At 45.0% G+C, this 22,261-nt stretch overlaps 1 protein-coding gene and 2 non-coding genes across 5 annotated transcripts; all 3 read left to right on the forward strand.

Annotated features, from left to right (window-relative positions):
* Window positions 1-875: 875 nt before the first annotated feature.
* Window positions 876-947, forward strand: trnah-gug. The gene has a single exon. It is a non-coding gene; the product is annotated as a tRNA-His (tRNA).
* Window positions 948-1,176: 229 nt separating this feature from the next.
* On the forward strand, window positions 1,177-1,248 carry trnah-gug. The gene has a single exon. It is a non-coding gene; the product is annotated as a tRNA-His (tRNA).
* A 693-nt stretch (window positions 1,249-1,941) lies between these two features.
* si:ch211-71n6.4 (para-nitrobenzyl esterase) lies at window positions 1,942-16,685 on the forward strand. 3 transcript variants are annotated; one of them, XR_006079666.1, is made up of 11 exons: window positions 1,942-2,030; window positions 3,015-3,285; window positions 4,652-5,072; window positions 12,786-12,893; window positions 13,227-13,423; window positions 13,524-13,723; window positions 13,863-13,921; window positions 14,366-14,533; window positions 14,802-15,029; window positions 15,511-15,712; window positions 16,160-16,685. XR_006079666.1 is itself a non-coding variant. In XM_024385194.1 (10 exons), the coding sequence occupies exons 2-10, from the start codon at window positions 3,022-3,024 to the stop codon at window positions 15,651-15,653; spliced, it is 1,788 nt and encodes a 595-aa protein (XP_024240962.1). In that variant the 5' UTR covers window positions 1,942-2,030; window positions 3,015-3,021; the 3' UTR covers window positions 15,654-16,685. The 3 variants fall into 3 exon arrangements, 1 of the variants encoding a protein (XP_024240962.1); XR_006079667.1 differs by having other exon boundaries at window positions 16,164-16,685; XM_024385194.1 differs by having other exon boundaries at window positions 15,511-16,685.
* The last annotated feature ends 5,576 nt before the right edge of the window (window positions 16,686-22,261 follow it).

Raw genomic sequence — 22,261 nt, forward strand, 5'->3', positions numbered from 1 at the left:
CTCAGATCCTCAAATAATATCTAAAGTTGCACCATCGAGAGCATTTTGACTGGCTGCATCACCACTTGGTATGCCAACTGCTCGGCATCCGACTGCAATTCGCTACAGAGGATAGTGCTTACATCACTGAGGCCGAGCTTCCGGCCATCCAGGACCTCTATACCAGGCGGTGTCAGAGGAAGGCCCAAAGAATTGTCAAAGACTCCAGCCACCTAAGTCATAGACTGTAGACCGGGATCTTTTATTTCAGCTCATGAAACATGGGACCAACACTTTACATGTTGTGTTAATATTTTAGATTACACAGTTAGTACTTTGAGTCATTCAAAATGAGACTTTTTGCCGTAACATTGTGTATCAAACCAGGTCTAGTTCAGGCCCACAGTATCGTCACTGTGCATATGGGATAGGAAGAACAGGCAAACATACTGACACTTCCTAACCTGCCAGAAGTCCACTGGCAGCAGAGTATAGGGTTAAGTTTACTATTCATTATTCACAGCTCTGGAGAATCATCCTCGGAAAATGACATTATATACGTTATATATTCATTTATGTTGCTAGGAAAGAGATATTATGCTAACATTAGTAACGTTAGGCCTACTTGCTGCAGTAGCTTGCTTGCTATAAAAACAGTAGTTTGTCGATAAACTATACTGTTTGCATAGTAGCAGAACATATATTTCAAAAGAGAATGAATTTAACAAAAATACATCTTACAAATACTTGGACAGATAATATTATGATTACTTGCGTTACAAGGCATGTTATGAGACAAAACATCAGGATATCTCTGCTTGAACGCTAAACCACGTCACTGTAGGTTTCAATTAAGATTCCAACGTCTCCCTTACGGCGCATGGCCCTGGTAGCTCGCCGTGATCGTATAGTGGTTAGTACTCTGCGTTGTGGCCGCAGCAACCCCGGTTCGAATCCGGGTCACGGCATTGCAATACACAATGTCACGGCAAAAGGGCTCTTTTAAATCGTTAGAGGTACATTTTAGTTGGTCTAATAATATTTTTTTCCCGTTAGGTAAACTGTCATACTGGAGGCACCGGTTCCTAACTACCCGCAAGTAGTTTCGAGTTTCTAGTTAAGTTAAAGCCCATGTCGTTGCATGGGCAGGTTTGAATAGCTCCAAATCTCCGCCCAATACACGAGCCCTGGTAGCTCGCCGTGATCGTATAGTGGTTAGTACTCTGCGTTGTGGCCGCAGCAACCCCGGTTCGAATCCGGGTCACGGCATTGCGATACACAATGTCACGGCAAAAGGGCTCTGTTTTTGAAGCGTTGATTCATGGTAAACTGACTGGCTGGTTTATTATGTAATTCTGATATTTATCCCTTTTGGGGTTGGCTAACCAGCGAACGTTATCACATCAATTTGCAGTGATAAAAGAATGACAGACAAAACTGTAAATTAGCTAAATTCCTAACAACAAGTGTGGGGAAACAGCTCGCTAATATGCAGGATATGTACCCATCTTCAGCCCAGATAAAACACACTTGGGAAAGCACGTGGGGACCGTGTGGGTGCTCCAAAAATATGATCATGCATAAGGAGAAATGGATTGAAAAAGTTTGGTCGATGCAATGCAAAATATACATTATGGACTGTCAGTCATAGTTCAGCTCATTTCCCAGTTTCAAATCAAATCAAGCTTCATTTATACAGCAAATAATAATTAGTTCTTAACTGACTTTCTTAGATATATAAATGCCCTCCCCTGGTTAAAGGTTAAAGTAAAAGTACTATTTAAGTATTTTTGACTTTATTTGTACTTTCCTTTCGTTGTTCTCTATTAAGGTTTACTTTTACTCAAGTATGACAATTGTGCACTTTTTTAAACCTCTGAATGTGTTTCATTTATTAAATTAAAAATGTGCTATAGACATCCCCTTATAATGTAAGCTGGCCCTTTAAATATGAAGAAAAAACAAGTTGTTACCCAGCAGCCATTTTTAGTTGAGGGATCACACACAGTAGCTGCGTCAAAAGTTGTTTTTGAACAACTGGATTGAATATTGTAAGTTATCATTGCATACGTTATGGCAACATTTCTATAAACGGTATTTTAGACTTGTAGTGTTTTTCTAGACTACAATGGAAGTTAATGTTTATGAAGTGTGTTTACATTGTTTTGTTTCATGGAGTTTAACGGTAGGCATTCCTGAGACAAGTCAAATGAGCCTTTAAAAGCAGTTAGAAATCCTGCCTTAGTGTGAGTAATAATATTGTTTATCGTCATTGCCATGCATGAAACTCCTATCATCTTTAAATAAATAACGCAATTTTGTAATGAGTTGATTTTAGATTTTCCTTCTTTGGGAATATGGTGTGCCTATGAACGATTGCAACATTGTTTCACAGGACGTGGGAAACCAGCGTTGCTGCTTTTAACTGCGCGCTCGATCCTCTAACAATGCAATAAGGAAATTCGCTCACATAGGCGTCACCTGAAGTCTTAACTATTGTGGATGAACCTTACACTTGATTGTTCTCAATACTATTCTTCATCTAATTTACATTGGCTTTGACATATCAATTAGCCATACAGTTATAGGTTATTTATCATCAATTTACTATACTACCTATTAACCCGTTACAAACACATTATAAACCGTCTGCTACTTTTCAACTACACTAGTGATAGCGTTATTATTGTGTAGCTTGGATACTCTCAGATGACAAGAGGCCATGAACAAGAGTGTTTTGGTAGGGGGCTAGCCATATTAGTTTATGGGGGCTAGGGGTTCGTTTGGGATGGTGTGTAATTGAAATGAATGGCAAATTCTCCACTTCATGAGTTACTCCAATATTTGTCCCATGAAGAGAGGTCTTTCTTGAAAAATAGATTGTATCTCAATTAGACTAACCTGGATAAAGGTTCAATAAAACTGAATTGGAATTTACCCTAATCCTGCATGTTGTCCTAAAACTGCCTTATTGGCCTAATCTACTGTGCAAATCCCTGCTCTGCACTGATCTCCCATGTGTGCTTCCCTCATAGAGCCAAGATGAATGAGGACGTGTTTGAGGTCCCCGAGGGGACAGAGTATCGTTATCTGGTACAAGAGGAAGGAGAGGAGGAGGTGCAGTATGTGCGTCGCAGACACTACGTCAGCCCATTCCTGGTCCTGTCCAGACGCTGCATCTTCCTCGTCTGCCTGGGGGTGCTATCCCTGCTCACCTTGGCTGGGTACCTGGCCTACGTGGCCCAGACTCTGCCCCCTGGCTCAGCCCAGGTCACTACTGACTGTGGAGAGTTCCAGGGGAGACAGGTGGGTTGATGTCTGCACATTGTTGGTGGAAAGAGTAGAAACAGTGTTCAGCTTTAGACAAAAAAAACTGAACATGAACAAAAATGTTCAGCCATATTAAATTTTTTTAACCAATTGTACTATATGGTTTCTCCCCCATATGCCTACAATGTAAAGAGCATCGAGACCTAATAGAACAGGGATCATCAAATTAGATTCAGTCGCAGGCCGTTTATTTTTTTTATTCAGTGGGTGGTCACGGGGCTGGAACATAATTACAAATAATTTGTAAACTGCAAACTGACCGCAAGAAGCCCAAAAAGGATATAATATTTGACCAAAACATAATCATTTCAAACGTTGCTTACATTTGTATACGATCACATACACTCAGTGGCCAGTTTATTAGGTACACCACCCCGTTCACCCCGTGATGTGATCGTCGGTGCCAGGCGCGCCGGTTCCAGTATTTCAGAAACGTCCGTCCTCCTGGGCTTTTCACCCACGACAGTGTCTAGGGTTTTACCGAGAATAGTGCGACAAACAAAAAAACAGTCAGCGGCAGTCCTGTGGGCGAAAACAGCACGTTGATGAGAGGTCAAAGGAGAACGACAAGATAACAAGCCGGGCCACAAACAGGCAAATAACGGAGCAGAACGGCATCTCGGAAACGTACAACTCGTCAGTTCCTGTCACGGTTGGGCTATTGTGGAAGACAGCCACACTGTGTTCTACTCCTACCAGCTAAAAACAAGAAGAAGTGTCTCCAGGGGGGAGACACTGGACAATGAAGGAATGGAAAAACATTGCCTGGTCCAACGAATCCCGGATTCCTGTTGCGTCATAATGATGGCAGAGTCAGGATTTGGTGTGAGCAGCGTGAGTCCATGGCCCCATCCTGCCTTGGTGTCAACGGTACAGGCGGGTGCCGGTGGTGTATTGATGTGGGGAATGTTTTCCTGGCACATGTTATGTCCCTTGATACCAATTGACGATGAACGGTTTCCGACACCTTGTATAACCCACGCCCCGAAGAATTCAGGCTGTTCTGGAGGAAAAGGGGGGTCTGACCCAAGATGGGTGTACCTAATAATCTGTCCACTGAGTGTATATCTATTATGCATGGGAATACTTTGAAACAGATTTCCAAAATTAAAATCAATTGAAGCTGATTTGCTTGTATTTTTTACAGTCTTTTATGTCCAACAATAAAATTTGAATAAACAAGATCACCGCCTGTTGGGGAACCCTGTAATAGAAGATGGTAAAGGATTGAGGAGTGGAATGTTTCAGTGACATGTGCCTTGACCATGTGGGCTTATACGGAATTACCTCCAGTGAACACTCATAGTTAATGAAATACTATTGGTTGCCTATGTCATTGCAGAGGAATGGGGCCTACTCGTTCAAGGGCCTCCCGTACGCTGCTCCCCCCATTGGGGAACGTCGCTGGGCCCCTCCAGCCAAACCCTGGTGTGGGAACGGTGTGGGGGATGCCACCCGCTTCCGCAGCAAGTGTCCCCAGGTGCAGCCGCTTTCAGACACGGGGAAGGTGATTGGCCAGGAGAGCTGCCTCTTCCTGAACGTGTGGACCCCCACCCTGAGCCCCGACGCTGCCCTACCCGTCATGGTCTGGATCCATGGGGGCTACCTTCACATGCTTAGTGGAGGAGAGGGGGGCTACTCGCCCACAGAGGAGCTAGCAGCCCAGACAGGGATGGTCTATGTCAGCTTTAACTACAGGCTCAACGCATTTGGGTTCCTGGCCCTGGAGCTACTGAGGGAGGGCTCCCCCACCAATACCTCTGGTCAGTCTCTAGCAGTTGGCACATTAAAGTTTTTACAGTATTGCCAAACGAGGTCTTGATGTCTCAAGCAGTTTCACACAACATCGATCATGTTGTATTTAAGATATGATAATAGGAAGGTTTTAATCTTTTAACAAGCTATTTCTAACACCAACAGAGTGATTAAATATTCATGATGTTTATGTTTGTTCTCTCAGTGACGTTGTTTCAAATTGTGTATATCTATTTAATGAGCTTTAATGTGATTTGTATAGCTGGAGGTGATATACAGTGCATTCGAAAAGTATTCAGACCCCTGGACATTTTGTTACATTACAGCCTTCTGAAATGGATTAAATTGTGTTATTTTTTCCATCAATCTACACACAATACCCCATAATGACAAAGGAAAAACTTTTATTTTTATTTTTTTAATTTCTATGAAATATCACATTTACATAAGGATTCAGACCCTTTACTCAGTACTTTTTTTGAAGCGATTACAGCCTTGAGTCTTCTTGGGTAATGACGTTACAAGCTTGTCACACCTGTATTTGGGGAGTTTCTCCCATTCTTCTCTGCTGGTCCTCTCAAGCTCTGTCAGGTTGGATGGGGAGCGTTGCTGCGCAGCTATTTTCAGGTCTCTCCAGAGATGTTCAATCAGGCTCTGGCTGGGCCACTCAAGGACATTCAGAGACATTCAGACCCAAAGCCACTCCTGCATTGTCTTGGCTGTGTGCTTAGGTTGATTGTCCGGTTGGAAGGTGAACCTTCACCCCAGTCTGAGGTCCTTAGCACTCTGGAGCAGGTTTTCATCGAGGATCTCTGTACTTTTCTCTGTTCATCTTTCCCTCGATCCTGACGCTGAAAAACATCCACACAGCATGATGCTGCCACCACAATCCTTCACTGTAGGGATGATATTGACCAGGTGATGAACAGTGTCTGGTTTCCTCCAGACATGACGCTAGGCATTCAGGCCAAAGAGTTCAATCTTGGTTTCATCAGACCAGAGAATCTTGTTTCTTATGGTGTGAAAGTCCTTTTCGGCAAAATCCAAATGAGCTGTCATGTTCCTTTTAATGAGGAGTGGCTTCTGTCTGGCCACTCTACCATAAAGGCCTGATTGGTGGAGTGCTGCAGAGATGGTTGTCTTTCTGGATAGTTCTCCCATCTCCATAGAGGAGCTCTGTTAGAGTGACCATTGGGTTCTTGGTCACCTCCCTGACCAAGGCCCTTCTCCCCCGATTGCTCAGTTTGGCCGACGGCCAGCGCTAGGAAGAGCCTTGGTGGTTCCAAACTTCTTCCATTTAAGAATGATGGAGGCCACTGTTCTTGGGGACCATCAATGCTGCAGACATTTTTTGGTACCCTTCCCCAGATCTGTGCCTCGACACAATCCTGTCTCATAGTTCTACGGACAATTCCTTCGACCTCATGGCTTGTTTTTCGCTCTGACATTCACTGTGGGACCTTATATAGACAGTTGTCAACTGTGGGACCTTATATAGACAGTTTTGTGCCTTTCCATATCATGTCCAATCAATTGAATTTACCACAGGTGGACTCCAATCAAGTTGTAGAAAAATCTCAGGGATGATACTAACTGCTAGTTTCCGGCCCCGGCCTGCTAACTGCTAGCTTGCCCCGGTCTACTAGCTGCTAGCTTGTTTAGCCCCGGCCTACTAACTGTTAGCTTGTTAGCATCGGCCTGCTAACTGTCTGAATCGCTATGTCCCCAGCCAGCCCAACCACTTACTGGACCCATATGTTCACTTGGCTACGCATGCCTCTCTCTAATATTGTCCTGTCCTGGTTAGTGATTACTGTCTTATTTCACTGTAGAGCCTCTAGCCCTGCTCAATATGCCTTAACCAACCATGTTGTTCCACCTCCTATATATGCGATGACATCACCTGGTTTAAACATCTCTAGAGACTATATCTCTCTCTTCATTACTCAATGCCTAGGTTTTCCTCCAATGTACTCACATCCTACCTCTGTACACTATGCCTTGAATCTATGCTATCGTGCCCAGAAACCTGCTCCTTTTACTCTCTGTTCTGAACGTGCTAGACGGCCAGTTCGTATAGCCTTTAGCCGTACCCTTATCCTACTTCTCCTCTGTTCCTCAGGTGATGTAGAGGTTAATCCAGGTCCTGCAGTGCCTAGCTCCACTCCCACACCCCAGGTGCTCTCATTTGTTGACTTCTGTAAACGTAAAAGCCTTGGTTTCATGCATGTTAACATTAGAAGCCTACTCCCTAAGTTTGTTTTACTCACTGCTTTAGCACACTCTGCCAACCCAGATGTCTTAGCCGTGTCTGAATCCTGGCTTAGGAAAACCACCAAAAACCTTGAAATTTCCATTCCTAACTATAACGTTTTACGCCAAGATAGAACTGCCAAAGGCGGCGGTGTTGCAATCTACTGCAGAGATAGCCTGCAGAGTTCTGTATTACTATCTAAGTCTGTCCCCAAACAATTTGAGCTTCTACTTCTAAAAATTCACCTTTCCAGAAACAAGTCTCTCACTGTTGCCGCTTGCTATAGACCTCCCTCTGCCCCCAGCTGTGCCCTCGATACCATATGTGAATTGATTGACACCCATCTATCGTCTGAGCTTGTGCTACTAGGTGACCCAAACTGGGAAATGCTTAACACCCCGGGCATCCGACAAACTAAGCTTGATGCCCTCAATCTCAAACAAATTATCAATGAACCTACCAGGTTCAACCCCAAATCAGTAAACACGGGCACCCTCATAGATGTCATCCTAACTAACTCGCCCTCCAAATACACCTCTGCTGTTTTCAATCAAGATCTCATTGATCACTGCCTCATTGCCTGCATCCGTAATGGGTCTGCGGTCAAACGACCACCCCTCATCACTGTCAAACGCTCTCTAAAACACTTCAGCGAACAGGCCTTTCTAATCGACCTGGCCGGGGTATCCTGGAATGACATTGACCTCATCCCGTCAGTAGATGATGCCTGGCTATTCTTTAAAAGTGCCTTCCTCATCATCTTAAATAAGCATGCCCCTCTCAAAAAATGTAGAACTAGGAATAGATATAGTCCTTGGTTCACTCCAGACCTGTCTGCCCTTAACCAGCACAAAAACATCCTGTGGCGTTCTGCATTGGCATCGAATAGCCCCTGTGATATGCAACTTTTCAGGGAAGTTAGGAACAAATAACACAGGCAGTTAGAAAAGCTAAGGGAGCTTTTTCAAACAGAAATTTGCATCCTGTAGTACTAACTCAAAAAGTTCTGGGACACTGTATTGTCCATGGAGAATAAGAGCACCTCATCCCAGCTGCCCACTGCCCTGAGGCTAGGAAACACTGTCACCACCGATAAATCCACTATAATTGAGAATTTCAATAAGCATTTCTCTACGGCTGGCCATGCTTTCCACTTGGCTATCCCTATCCCGGTCAACTGCCCGGCACCCTCCACAGCAACCCGCCAAAGCCCCCATTTCTCCTTTACCCAAATCCAGATAGCTGATGTTCTGAAAGAGCTGCAAAATCTGGACCCTTACAAATCAGCCGGGCTAGACAATCTGGACCCTCTCTTACTAAATAATATCTGCCGAAATTGTTGCAACCCCTATTACTAGCCTGTTCAACCTCTCTTTCGTATCGTCTGAGATTCCCAAAGATTGGAAAGCTACTGCGGTCATCCCCCTCTTCAAAGGGGGTGACACTCTAGACCCAAACTGCTACAGACCTATATCTATCCTACCTTGTCTTTCTAAGGTCTTCGAAAGCCAAATTATGTGGTAGGGTCTACAGTCAATCACGGATTACAAAAAGAAAACCAGCCCTGTCACGGACCAGGATGTCTTGCTCCCAGGCATACTAAATAACTTTTTTGCCCGCTTTGAGGACAATACAGTGCCACTGACACGGCCTGCAACGAAAACATGCGGTCTCTCCTTCACTGCAGCCGAAGTGAGTAAGACATTTAAACGTGTTAACCCTCGCAAGGCTGCAGGCCCAGACGGCATCCCCAGCCGCGCCCTCAGAGCATGCGCAGACCAGCTGGCCGGTGTGTTTACGGACATATTCAACCAATCCCTATACCAGTCTGCTGTTCCCACATGCTTCAAGAGGGCCACCATTGTTCCTGTTCCCAAGAAAGCTAAGGTAACTGAGCTAAACGACTACCGCCCCGTAGCACTCACATCCGTCATCATGAAGTGCTTTGAGAGACTAGTCAAGGACCATATCACCTCCACCCTACCTGACACCCTTGACCCACTCCAATTTGCTTACCGCCCAAATAGGTCCACAGACGATGCAATCTCAACCACACTGCACACTGCCCTAACCCATCTGGACAAGAGGAATACCTATGTGAGAATGCTGTTCATCGACTACAGCTCGGCATTCAACACCATAGTACCCTCCAAGCTCGTCATCAAGCTCGAGACCCTGGGTCTCGACCCCGCCCTGTGCAACTGGGTACTGGACTTCCTGACGGGCCGCCCCCAGGTGGTGAGGGTAGGCAACAACATCTCCTCCCCGCTGATCCTCAACACTGGGGCCCCACAAGGGTGCGTTCTGAGCCCTCTCCTGTACTCCCTGTTCACCCACGACTGCGTGGCCACGCACGCCTCCAACTCAATCATCAAGTTTGCGGACGACACAACAGTGGTAGGCTTGATTACCAACAACGACGAGACGGCCTACAGGGAGGAGGTGAGGGCCCTCGGAGTGTGGTGTCAGGAAAATAACCTCACACTCAACGTCAACAAAACTAGGGAGATGATTGTGGACTTCAGGAAACAGCAGAGGGAACACCCCCATCCACATCGATGGAACAGTAGTGGAGAGGGTAGCAAGTTTTAAGTTCCTCGGCATACACATCACAGACAAACTGAATTGGTCCACTCACACAGACAGCATCGTGAGGAAGGCGCAGCAGCGCCTCTTCAACCTCAGGAGGCTGAAGAAATTTGGCTTGTCACCAAAAGCACTCACAAACTTCTACAGATGCACAATCGAGAGCATCCTGGCGGGCTGTATCACCGCCTGGTATGGCAACTGCACCGCCCTCAACCGTAAGGCTCTCCAGAGGGTAGTGAGGTCTGCACAACGCATCACCGGGGGCAAACTACCTGCCCTCCAGGACACCTACACCACCCGATGCTACAGGAAGGCCATAAAGATCATCAAGGACATCAACCACCGAGCCACTGCCTGTTCACCCCGCTGTCATCCAGAAGGCGAGGTCAGTACAGGTGCATCAAAGCTGGGACCGAGAGACTGAAAAACAGCTTCTATCTCAAGGCCATCAGACTGTTAAACAGCCACCACTAACATTGAGTGGCTACTGCCAACACACTGTCAATGACACTGACTCTACTCCAGCCACTTTAATCATGGGAATTGATGGGAAATGATGTAAATATATCACTAGCCACTTTAAACAATGCTACCTTATATAATGTTACTTACCCTACATTATTCATCTCATATGCATACGTAGATACTGTACTCTATATCATCGACTGCATCCTTATGTAATACATGTATCACTAGCCACTTTAACTATGCCACTTGGTTTACATACTCATCTCATATGTATATACTGTACTCGATATCATCTACTGTATCTTGCCTATGCTGCTCTGTACCATCACTCATTCATATATCCTTATGTACATATTATTTATCCCCTTAAACTGTGTATAAGACAGTAGTTTTTTTTGGAATTGTTAGTTAGATTACTTGTTCGTTATTACTGCATTGTCGGAACTAGAAGCACAAGCATTTCGCTACACTCGCATTAACATCTGCTAACCATGTGTATGTGACAAATAAAATTTTATTTTATTTGATTTGATTTGTATACTTTTGGCCCCTCCTTGGACACTGTGTTAACTAATCTCCAGACGAGCTTCAATGCCATACAACTCTCCTTCCATGGCCTCCAACTGCTCTTAAACGCAAATAAAACTAAATGCATGCTATTTAATCGATCACTGCCCGCACCTGCCCGCCCGTCCAGCATCACTACTCTGGACGGCTCTGACTTAGAATACGTGGACAACTACAAATACCTAGGTGTCTGGTTAGACTGTAAACTCTCCTTCCAGACTCACATTAAGCATCTCCAATCCAAAGTTAAATCTAGAATTGGCTTCCTATATCGCAACAAAGCATCCTTCACTCATGCTGCCAAACATACCCTCGTAAAACTGACCATCGTACCGATCCTCGACTTCGGTGATGTCATCTATAAAATAGCCTCCAACACTCTACTCAACAAACTGGATGCAGTCTATCACAGTGCCATCCGTTTTGTCACCAAGCCCCATACACTACCCACCATTGCGACCTGTACGCTCTTGTTGGTTGGCCCTCGCTTCATACTCGTCGCCAAATCCACTGGCTACAGGTTATCTACAAGTCTCTCCTAGGTAAAGCCCCGCCTTATCTCAGCTCACTGGTCACCATAGCAGCACCCACTCGTAGCACGCGCTCCAGCAGATATATCTCACTGGTCACCCCCAAAGCCAATTCCTCCTTTGGTCGTCTTTCTTTCCAGTTCTCTGCTGCCCATGACTGGAACGAATTGCAAAAATCTCTGAATCTGGAGACTCACATCTCCCTCACTAGCTTTAAGCACCAGCTGTCAGAGCAGCTTACAGATCACTGCACCTGTACATAGCCCATCTGTAAACAGCCCATACCTCATCCCCATACTGGTATTTATTTATTTATTTATCTTGCTCCTTTGCACCCCAGTATCTCTACTTGCACATTCATCTTCTGCACATCTACCATTCCAGTGTTTAATTGCTATATTGTAATTACTTCGCCACCATGGCCTATTTATTTCCTTAACTTACCTCATTTGCACTCACTGTATATAGACTTTTTGTTTTCTTTTGTTCTACTGTATTATTGACTGCATGTTTTGTTTATTCCATGTGTAACTCTGTGTTGTTGTATGTGTCGAATTGCTATGCTTTATCTTGGCCAGGTCGCAGTTGCAAATGAGAACTTGTTCTCAACTAGCCTACCTGGTTAAATAAAGGTGAAATAAAAAACAACTAAATAAAAATGATCAATGGAAACAGGATGCACCTGAGCTTAATTTTGACTCTCATAGCTAAAGGTCTGAATACTTATGAAAATAGGGTATTTATGTTTTTATTTATAATAAATGTGCAAAAAATTCTAAAAACCCGTTTTCACTTTGTCATTATGGGGTATTGCCTGTAGATTGAAGAGGGAAAGATGGATTTAATCCATTTTAGAATAAGGCTGTAATGTAATTAAATGGGGAACAAGTGAAGGCATCTGAATACTTTCCCAATGCACTGTATTTGTCTGCTTGATAAAAAGTTAATATTTTTCTTTCTCATGGTCACTACACCATTTATGCTTAACACACACACACACACACACACACACACACACACACACACACACACACATACAGCTTGATATGGAACGACCCATAAAATCACATAAAGACATTGTTTTCAACTCACGCACAGTCATCGGTGAGAACAGAAAGATTCCATATCTGAATTCCTCCTATTTCCCTTCTGATCTGAAAGGGTTCAGGGTATTGACACCAGGAACCTTTAGGTACACTAGGCTAGATGGAGCTTCTGAAAATAGGAACTAGGACATAGGAAAACAAGGCTACATCAAAGCGGTATTTCGACGTGATTTTAATCTTTAATTGGTGTCCCCCCCCCCCACCCAGGAAACTATGGCTTCATGGACCAGATAGCTGCTCTGCAGTGGGTCCAGAGGAACATCAACGTGTTTGGAGGAGACCCCAGTAAAGTCACCATATTTGGTCAAAGCTCAGGTAATAAATACCAGCTATTATAAGCCTCTATAGGCTACGTGAGTGTACTGTCAATGAAGTATGAATGAACATTTAGTTAGTGTGCACCTTTTTCTTTTTTGTTATAATACAACCATTTTTACCGAACATTTAAAAGGATGAAAACAAAATATGCTACTTTATGTTAGCATGTGCTTGTAGCAGTATAGTTGGCTGAAGGAATTGAACACAGCTTCCTTAACTGCTTTAGAATTTTTAACCCTAACCCTCATTGTCTATTCTCTTCCCATCACCCTTCACACACACACACACACACACACACACACACACACACACACACACACACACACACAGGTGGGACGTCGGTGTGGACTCTGATGATGTCTCCGCTGGCAAAGGGTCTGTTTCGTGCGGCGGTGGATATGAGCGGCTCCTATGTGTATAACGCATCACTGGAGAAGGCAGAGGCAGACAACCTGCTATTCCTGAACAAGACTGGCTGCAATGACCTGGCCTGCCTCCGGAAGCTCTCCACCACACTGATACTACAGGTACAGACAGTACGACAACGTAAACTGTAAAATCTGCCTTAAGGGAGAAACGGGCTTCATGTGGGTCTCTCCCTCTTTATCTCTCTCCACTCCGCTCTAGGCCATCCCATGGAAGGAGTACCCGTCGTGGGGGGCAGATGATCTGATGGACCTGCCCACTAAGGACAGCTTTGTGGGGCCCGTAGCAGTGGTGGACAGGCATGTCCTCCCAGCTCCTCCCTTTGAGATGTGGGAGAAAGGAGGAGTCTTCAACGATGTTCCATTCCTCATAGGGACCACTGAGCAGGAGACTGACTTTTTGTAAGTATTATGCGTGGTCTGGAAAAAAAGTATTATCTACAGAAGCTGTCCTAGAAATACACAATTCACTTTATAATCGTATGCGTGCGTGTGTGTGTGTGCGTTTGGGTGTGTGTGTGCGTTTGTGTGTGCGCTTTAGCCCACCGTATGAGAATATCTCCATGTGGACATGGGGAGACTACGGGTGGTTTGTGACAGGTGAGAATACGGTAACCTCGGGGTCAATATCGATCAATCTGTAAAATGCCTCATTTAGATTTGATTTGATTTTTCTCCAAGGAGGAAATTAATCTCCACATTATCAAACATTGTAGACCTGTAAGAGATAATTAAAAAACACACTAAAAAAAAACAGACATTAACAGATAGACAGACAGAATACTAAGACCGAACATAAAACAGTGATTACATCATAGTCTATTGAGCTGTTGAGGAAGTTTATGGCTGTGGGAAAGTAGCTCCTGCTAAACTGGGCCTTTTCTCCCTCATCACTTGTGGCCACTGAAACCCAGGAAATCCAGCATCAACTCTTTTCTCCATTACCTGCCTCTCTCTCATATTTTCAACCCTGCCGCCGTTTACAGTTTATTCCTGCTACCATATTGCCCTTTTCCCAAAGCCTCTCATCTGTGTCCCACACAGATAAACTGAGCCCCTTCAGCGAGGGTCTTCCTAAGGAGGCGTTGGATCTGTACCCAAGCTCGGCCCTGTGCCCCACTCCTGACCGCTGCCCAGAGAGGGCCTACACCACGATGGTGTCGGACATGAGGGTCACCTGCCCAAACAACGACCTGGCCAAGAGGGCTGCAGGTAGGCTACGCTGAGTGATTCACCTGAGCCAATGGGTTAGCATTCACTCTATGATAATGGACAGCATTTTTGTTGTTGTTGAATGGTCTCTTTAGATAGACAGGTAGTTGTTCAGAGAAGACACCAATTAGAATGCTTTGGAAATGCCTCCTGTCCACCCTTCACTGATGTAATCACTCATCTGTTAGTGAACAGTAGTGATAGGATAGAGTTTTGAACTGCTTGTGTGCGTGTGTTTGTTTTGTTTTATGTGTGTGTGTGTTCCCAGCGGCCCTCCACAGTCCTGTGTATCGGTACGTGGTGACACACACTCCATCTCGTGCCGTCAACTCCTCGGAGGGTCTGTGGTCGTTCCCCAGCCGGTTCTCTTTCCACGGCCTGGACTCTTTCACCTTCTTCGGGGGTCTAGAGAAGCTTTTGGGGGGACCGCTCTCCGCCCAGGACACTGCCTTCCAGAAGCTCCTCACAGAGCACCTCGTCCACTTCGCTAAGGAGGGTGAGAGAGGGGCAGGGGCTGGAACACAAACACCGCTCCTAGATTGGTTGAACTCAGTGTTCATTCAGCTAAGACCATTGGAATTAGACATTTACCACAAACCTTTCCTCATCTCTCTATCCCTCTCCTCCTTTCTTCTGTTTTCTCCATCCCTCATCTCTTTTCCTCATATCTCTATCCCTCTCCTCCTCTCTTGTTTGCTCCAACCCTCATCTCTTTTCCTCATATCTCTATCCCTCTCCTCCTCTCTTGTTTTCTCCATCCCTCATCTCTTTTCCTCATATCTCTATCCCTCTCCTCTCTTTCTGTTCTCTCTATCCCTCATCTCTTTTCCTCATATCTCTATCCCTCTCCTCTCTTTCTGTTCTCTCTATCCCTCATCTCTTTTCCTCATATCTCTATCCCTCTCCTCTCTTTCTGTTCTCTCCATCCCTCATCTCTTCTTCCGTTTGTTCCATCCCTCTCTCCTCCTCTATTGCAGGTAAGATGCCGGAGCAGTGGCCAGAGTACCCAGCAGCCACTGCTCTCCTGAACCATACCCTCTCCGTGGTCCATGATTACTCTGCTGAGCGCTGCCAACTGTGGGAGAAGAATGGCTTCTACCCCTACGCCTGGGTCAACTGACCCCTCACCCATAACTCCTACAGCACAGGACTGAATCCTACACCTAGGTCACCTAGGATGTTAGTACTGAATGTGTTCTGTGGCTGTGGTGAAATGTAGATTTATTGTGGGAGTTTTGGTGTGTACAGTATTTTGCCTTCAGGTTTGTTCAAGGATAAAGTATCAGATTTAGAGAAAAGGGAAGAATGTGTTGGTATGGAAGAAGAGGATGGTCATTTTTATATTTCTGCTCTGTTTTGTGGTAGAGATGGCTGTGAGAATGTTGAAAGAGGAGACGTTATTGTGATGTGTATTATCATTATTGATACTTTTAGCTACTGTTACTTGCACTAAGATTTTAAATGAAGATGCCTACTCTTTACTTTTTATGGAAATCTGTGGTGTATACGTCGTACATGTATGCAATGAGGAAACATTTATTATGAAGGGCTTTTATGCTGTAGCTTATGTGTTTCTCTATTCTTCTCTTTCCATAATGTGTCTCTGTGTGGTGGATATTCAACCAGACAGAAACAGCTAGGAAGCTTTTTCTGCACGCGTAGACTGTGTCACCACCGAATCATCTTCGTTCGACTTGAAAACACTTGTTTTCTTCCGACTCAAGCCTCATCAATTCAACGTAAAACACTCTTGCCTTTTCTTCAGCATCTCCGACAGCCACCGACTTGATTGGGAACAAGGGATGGTGCGCTTGTTCTTTATGTGTGAAGAGACGGATGAAAGCCTGTGGATGACAGAGAGAGCACATGGAAGTGTTTACTTGTGTAATTAGCGTTTAGAGTTGCCTCCAATCAAAAGCTCTCTTGTTCTGTATTTTCTCCTGTCAAACAGATAGGGAGTTATATCTGTTGCTGTCTTATTGATCATTTCTGCTTTTGTTCCACTATGTGCGCTATGATAGGCAACTTATTTCAATGTTAAAATGTTCTTTGTTTTTTTTACTCAGGTAAATCTGCTTTAAAATGCCATGACCTAAAATTACAGGTCATTCACATGCACTAATACAAATAATAAAACACACAAAGAATTAAAGATTTCAGTCTTTTTTCAAAATATATATTTCAAATATACAGTATGTTTCATAGCCTAGAATCAAGTTCAAACCCATCTTTATTTTCCCAAGGTGAAACTTTGTAGGCAGCCAGGGACAATAGAAGAGATATTGGTTATATGAATGAGACAGTAAACAGGAGATCCTGAATTTGAATCTCAGCAGAGCCTTTTCAAACATGTCATTGAACACATTGGTGGAAAGGTCAGAGTGGAGAGTGTTCTGCTTTTCTCAACCAATGAGTCTTGAGAATTTGGAGTGATGAGAGGAGAAAAGATGTGAGGAGGATGCAATTGAGATATTCCAATTTCACAGAAAAAGGGAACTTTTTCAAAGAATTACAACGTACCAACTGTCTCAAGTTCAGCTGGTTCTTCAGTTGATTCATTTCGAGCGCTAAATGAAGAGTTCAGCCAGCTTGTACAGGTCTCTGTCAGAGCATGAGTAGGCTTTACAAGCAATCTTTGGTAGCTCGCTGTGATCCTATAGTGTTTAGTACTCTGCGTTGTGGCCGCAGGAACCCCGGTCTGAATCCGGGTCACGGCAAAGATTTGCCATTTCAAAAGGATTGTATTTTGAATGAGTTGGAACTTACTGTGTGAGCTAAGAAACTCAATAACTCTTCCATTTGACAAAGTCCCCATCTCATGGTAGGTTATTTACTTACATTAACTGATTCATCTGCTTTTTCTTAGGTTTTTACCATTTTTAATCTCGAGATCCAACTGTACTTCCGGCGCCGACAGAGATGGCCGCCTCGCTTCGCGTTCCTAGGAAACTATGCAGTTTTTTGTTTTTTTACGTGTTATTTCTTACATTAGTACCCCAGGTCATCTTAGGTTTCATTACATACAGTCGAGAAGAACTACTGAATATAAGATCAGCGTCAACTCATCATTAGTACGACCAAGAATATGATTTTCACGAAGCGGAGCCTGTGTTCTGCCTTTCAACCAGGACAACGGAATGGATCCCAGCCGGCGACCCAAAAAAACGACGCCGTAAAAGAGGGAAACGAGGCGGTCTTCTGGTCAGACTCCGGAGACAGGCACATCGTGCACCACTCCCTAGCATTCTTCTCGCCAATGTCCAGTCTCTTGACAACAAGGTTGATGAAATCCGAGCAAGGGTAGCATTCCAGAGGGACATCAGAGACTGTAACGTTCTTTGCTTCACGGAAACATGGCTCACTGGAGAGACGCTATCGGAGGCAGTGCAGCCAGCGGGTTTCTCCACGCATCGCGCCGACAGAAACAAACATCTTTCTGGTAAGAAGAGGGGCGGGGGCGTATGCCTTATGGCTAACGAGACATGGTGTGATCACAGAAATATACAGGAAGTCAAATCCTTCTGTTCACCTGATTTAGAATTCCTCACAATCAAATGTCGACCGCATTATCTACCAAGAGAATTCTCTTCGATTATAATCACAGCCGTATATATTCCCCCCCAAGCAGACACATCGATGGCTCTGAACGAACTTTATATGACTCTTTGCCAACTGGAATCTCTACATCCTGAGGCTGCATTCATTGTAGCTGGGGATTTTAACAAGGCTAATCTGAAAACAAGACTCCCTAAATTGTATCAGCATATCGATTGCGCAACTAGGGCTGAAAAAACCTTGGATCATTGTTACTCTAACTTCCGCGACGCATATAAGGCCCTCTCCCGCCCTCCTTTCGGAAAAGCTGACCACGACTCCATTTTGCTGATCCCTGCCTACAGACAGAAACTAAAACAAGAAGCTCCCACACTGAGGTCTGTCCAACGCTGGTCCGACCAAGCTGATTCCACACTCCAAGACTGCTTCCATCACGTGGACTGGGATATGTTTCGTATTGCGTCAGATAACAACTGACGAATACGCTGATTTGGTGTGCGAGTTCATTAGAACGTGCGTTGAAGATGTCGTTCCCATAGCAACGATTAAAACATTCCCTAACCAGAAACCGTGGATTGATGGCAGCATTCGCATGAAACTGAAAGCGCGAACTACTGCTTTTAATCAGGGCAAGGTGACTGGTAACATGACCGAATACAAACAGTGCAGCTATTCCCCCCGCAAGGCTATCAAACAAGCTAAGCGTCAGTATAGAGACAAAGTAGAATCTCAATTCAACGGCTCAGTCGCAAGAGGTATGTGGCAGGGTCTACAGTCAATCACGGACTACAAGAAGAAAACCAGCCCAGTCACGGACCAGGATGTCTTGCTCCCAGGCAGACTAAATAACTTTTTTGCCCGCTTTGAGGACAATACAGTGCCACTGACACGGCTTGCAATGAAAACATGCGAACTCTCCTTCACTGCAGCCGAGGTGAGTAAAACATTTAAATGTGTTAACCCTCGCAAGGCTGCAGGCCCAGACGGCATCCCCAGCCGTGCCCTCAGAGCATGCGCAAACCAGCTGGCCGGTGTGTTCACGGACATATTCAATCAATCCCTATACCAGTCTGCTGTTCCCACATGCTTCAAGAGGGCCACCATTGTTCCTGTTCCCAAGAAAGCTAAGGTAACTGAGCTAAACGACTACCACCCCGTAGCACTCACTTCCGTCATCATGAAGTAGTTTGAGAGACTAGTCAAGGACCATATCACCTCCACCCTACCTGACACCCTAGACCCACTCCAATTTGCTTACCGCCCAAATAGGTCCACAGACGATGCAATCTCAACCACACTGCACACTGCCCTAACCCATCTGGACAAGAGGAATACCTATGTGAGAATGCTGTTCATCGACTACAGCTCGGCATTCAACACCATAGTACCCTCCAAGCTCGTCATCAAGCTCGAGACCCTGGGTCTCGACCCCGCCCTGTGCAACTGGGTACTGGACTTCCTGATGGGCCGCCCCAAGGTGGTGAGGGTAGGCAACAACATCTCCACCCCGCTGATCCTCAACACTGGGGCCCCACAAGGGTGCGTTCTGAGCCCTCTCCTGTACTCCCTGTTCACCCACGACTGCGTGGCCACGCACGCCTCCAACTCAATCATCAAGTTTGCGGACAACACAACAGTGGTAGGCTTGATTACCAACAACTACGAGACGGCCTACAGGGAGGAGTTGAGGGCCCTCGGAGTGTGGTGTCAGGAAAATAACCTCACACTCAACGTCAACAAAACTAAGTTGATGATTGTGGACTTCAGGAAACAGCAGAGGGAACACCCCCCTATCCACATCGATGGAACAGTAGTGGAGAGGGTAGTAAGTTTTAAGTTCCTCTGCATACACATCACAGACAAACTGAATTGGTCCACTCACACAGACAGCATCGTGAAGAAGGCTCTCCAGAGAGTAGTGAGGTCTGCACAACGCATCACCGGGGGCAAACTACCTGCCCTCCAGGACACCTACACCACCCGATGTTACAGGAAGGCCATAAAGATCATCAAGGACAACAACCACCCGAGCCACTGCCTGTTCACCCCACTATCATCCAGAAGGCGAGGTCAGTACAGGTGCATCAAAGCTGGGACCGAGAGACTGAAAAACAGCTTCTATCTCAAGGCCATCAGACTGTTAAACAGCCACCACTAACATTGAGTGGCTGCTGCCAACACACTGACTCAACTCCAGCCACTTTAATAATGGGAATTGATGGGAAATTATGTAAAATATACCACTAGCCACTTAAAACAATGCTACCTAATATAATGTTTACTTACCCTACATTATTCATCGCATATGTATACGTATATACTGTACTCTATATCATCTACTGCATCCTTATGTAATACATGTATCACTAGCCACTTTAACTATGCCACTTTGTTCACGGGTGCACCTCAGCAACACTCAAGGTACTAAACGATATCATAACCGCCATCGATAAAAGAAAGTACTGTGCAGCCGTCTTCATTGACCTTGCCAAGGCTTTCGACTCTGTCAATCACCATATTCTTATCGGCAGACTCAGTAGCCTCGGTTTTTCGGATGACTGCCTTGCCTGGTTCACCAATTACTTTGCAGACAGAGTTCAGTGTGTCAAATCGGAGGGCATGCTGTCCGGTCCTCTGGCAGTCTCTATGGGGGTGCCACAGGGTTCAATTCTCGGGCCGACTCTTTTCTCTGTATATATCAATGACGTTGCTCTTGCTGCGGGCGATTCCCTGATCCACCTCTACGCAGACGACACCATTCTATATACTTTCGGCCCGTCATTGGACACTGTGCTATCTAACCTCCAAACAAGCTTCAATGCCATACAACACTCCTTCCGTGGCCTCCAACTGCTCTTAAACGCTAGTAAAACCAAATGCATGCTTTTCAACCGATCGCTGCCTGCACCCGCATGCCCGACTAGCATCACCACCCTGGATGGTTCCGACCTTGAATATGTGGACATCTATAAGTACCTAGGTGTCTGGCTAGACTGCAAACTCTCCTTCCAGACTCATATCAAACATCTCCAATCGAAAATCAAATCAAGAGTCGGCTTTCTATTCCGCAACAAAGCCTCCTTCACTCACGCCGCCAAGCTTACCCTAGTAAAACTGACTATCCTTCCGATCCTCGACTTCGGCGATGTCATCTACAAAATGGCTTCCAACACTCTACTCAGCAAACTGGATGCAGTCTATCACAGTGCCATCCATTTTGTCACTAAAGCACCTTATACCACCCACCACTGCGACCTGTATGCTCTGGTCGGCTGGCCCTCGTTACATATTCGTCGCCAGACCCACTGGCTCCAGGTCATCTACAAGTCCATGCTAGGTAAAGCTCCGCCTTATCTCAGTTCACTGGTCACGATGGCAACACCCATCCGTAGCACGCGCTCCAGCAGGTGTATCTCACTGATCATCCCTAAAGCCAACACCTCATTTGGCCGCCTTTCGTTCCAGTACTCTGCTGCCTGTGACTGGAACGAATTGCAAAAATCGCTGAAGTTGGAGACTTTTATCTCCCTCACCAACTTCAAACATCAGCTATCTGAGCAGCTAACCGATCGCTGCTGCTGTACATAGTCTATTGGTAAATAGCCCACCCATTTTCACCTACCTCATCCCCATACTGTTTTTATTTATTTACTTGCTCTTTTGCACACCAATATCTCTACCTGTACATGACCATCTGATCATTTATCATTCCAGTGTTAATCTGCAAAATTGTAATTATTCGCCTACCTCCTCATGCCTTTTGCACACATTGTATATAGACTCCCCCCTTTGTTTTCTACTGTGTTATTGACTTGTTAATTGTTTATTCCATGTGTAACTCTGTGTTGTCTGCTCACACTGCTATGCTTTATCTTGGCCAGGTCGCAGTTGCAAATGAGAACTTGTTCTCAACTGGCCTACCTGGTTAAATAAAGGTGAAATAAAATAAAATAAAAAACATACTCATCTCATATGTATATACTGTACTCGATACCATCTACTGTATCTTGCCTAAACTGCTCTGTACCATAACTCATTCATATATCTTTAGGTACATATTCTTTATCCCCTTACACTGTGTATAAGACAGTAGTTTTTTTTTTGGAATTGTTAGTTAGATTACTTGTTGGATTATTACTGCATTGTCGGAACTAGAAGCACAAGCATTTCGCT

Source organism: Oncorhynchus tshawytscha, linkage group LG22 (assembly GCF_018296145.1).
Source record: "Oncorhynchus tshawytscha isolate Ot180627B linkage group LG22, Otsh_v2.0, whole genome shotgun sequence".
NCBI lineage: Eukaryota > Metazoa > Chordata > Actinopteri > Salmoniformes > Salmonidae > Oncorhynchus > Oncorhynchus tshawytscha.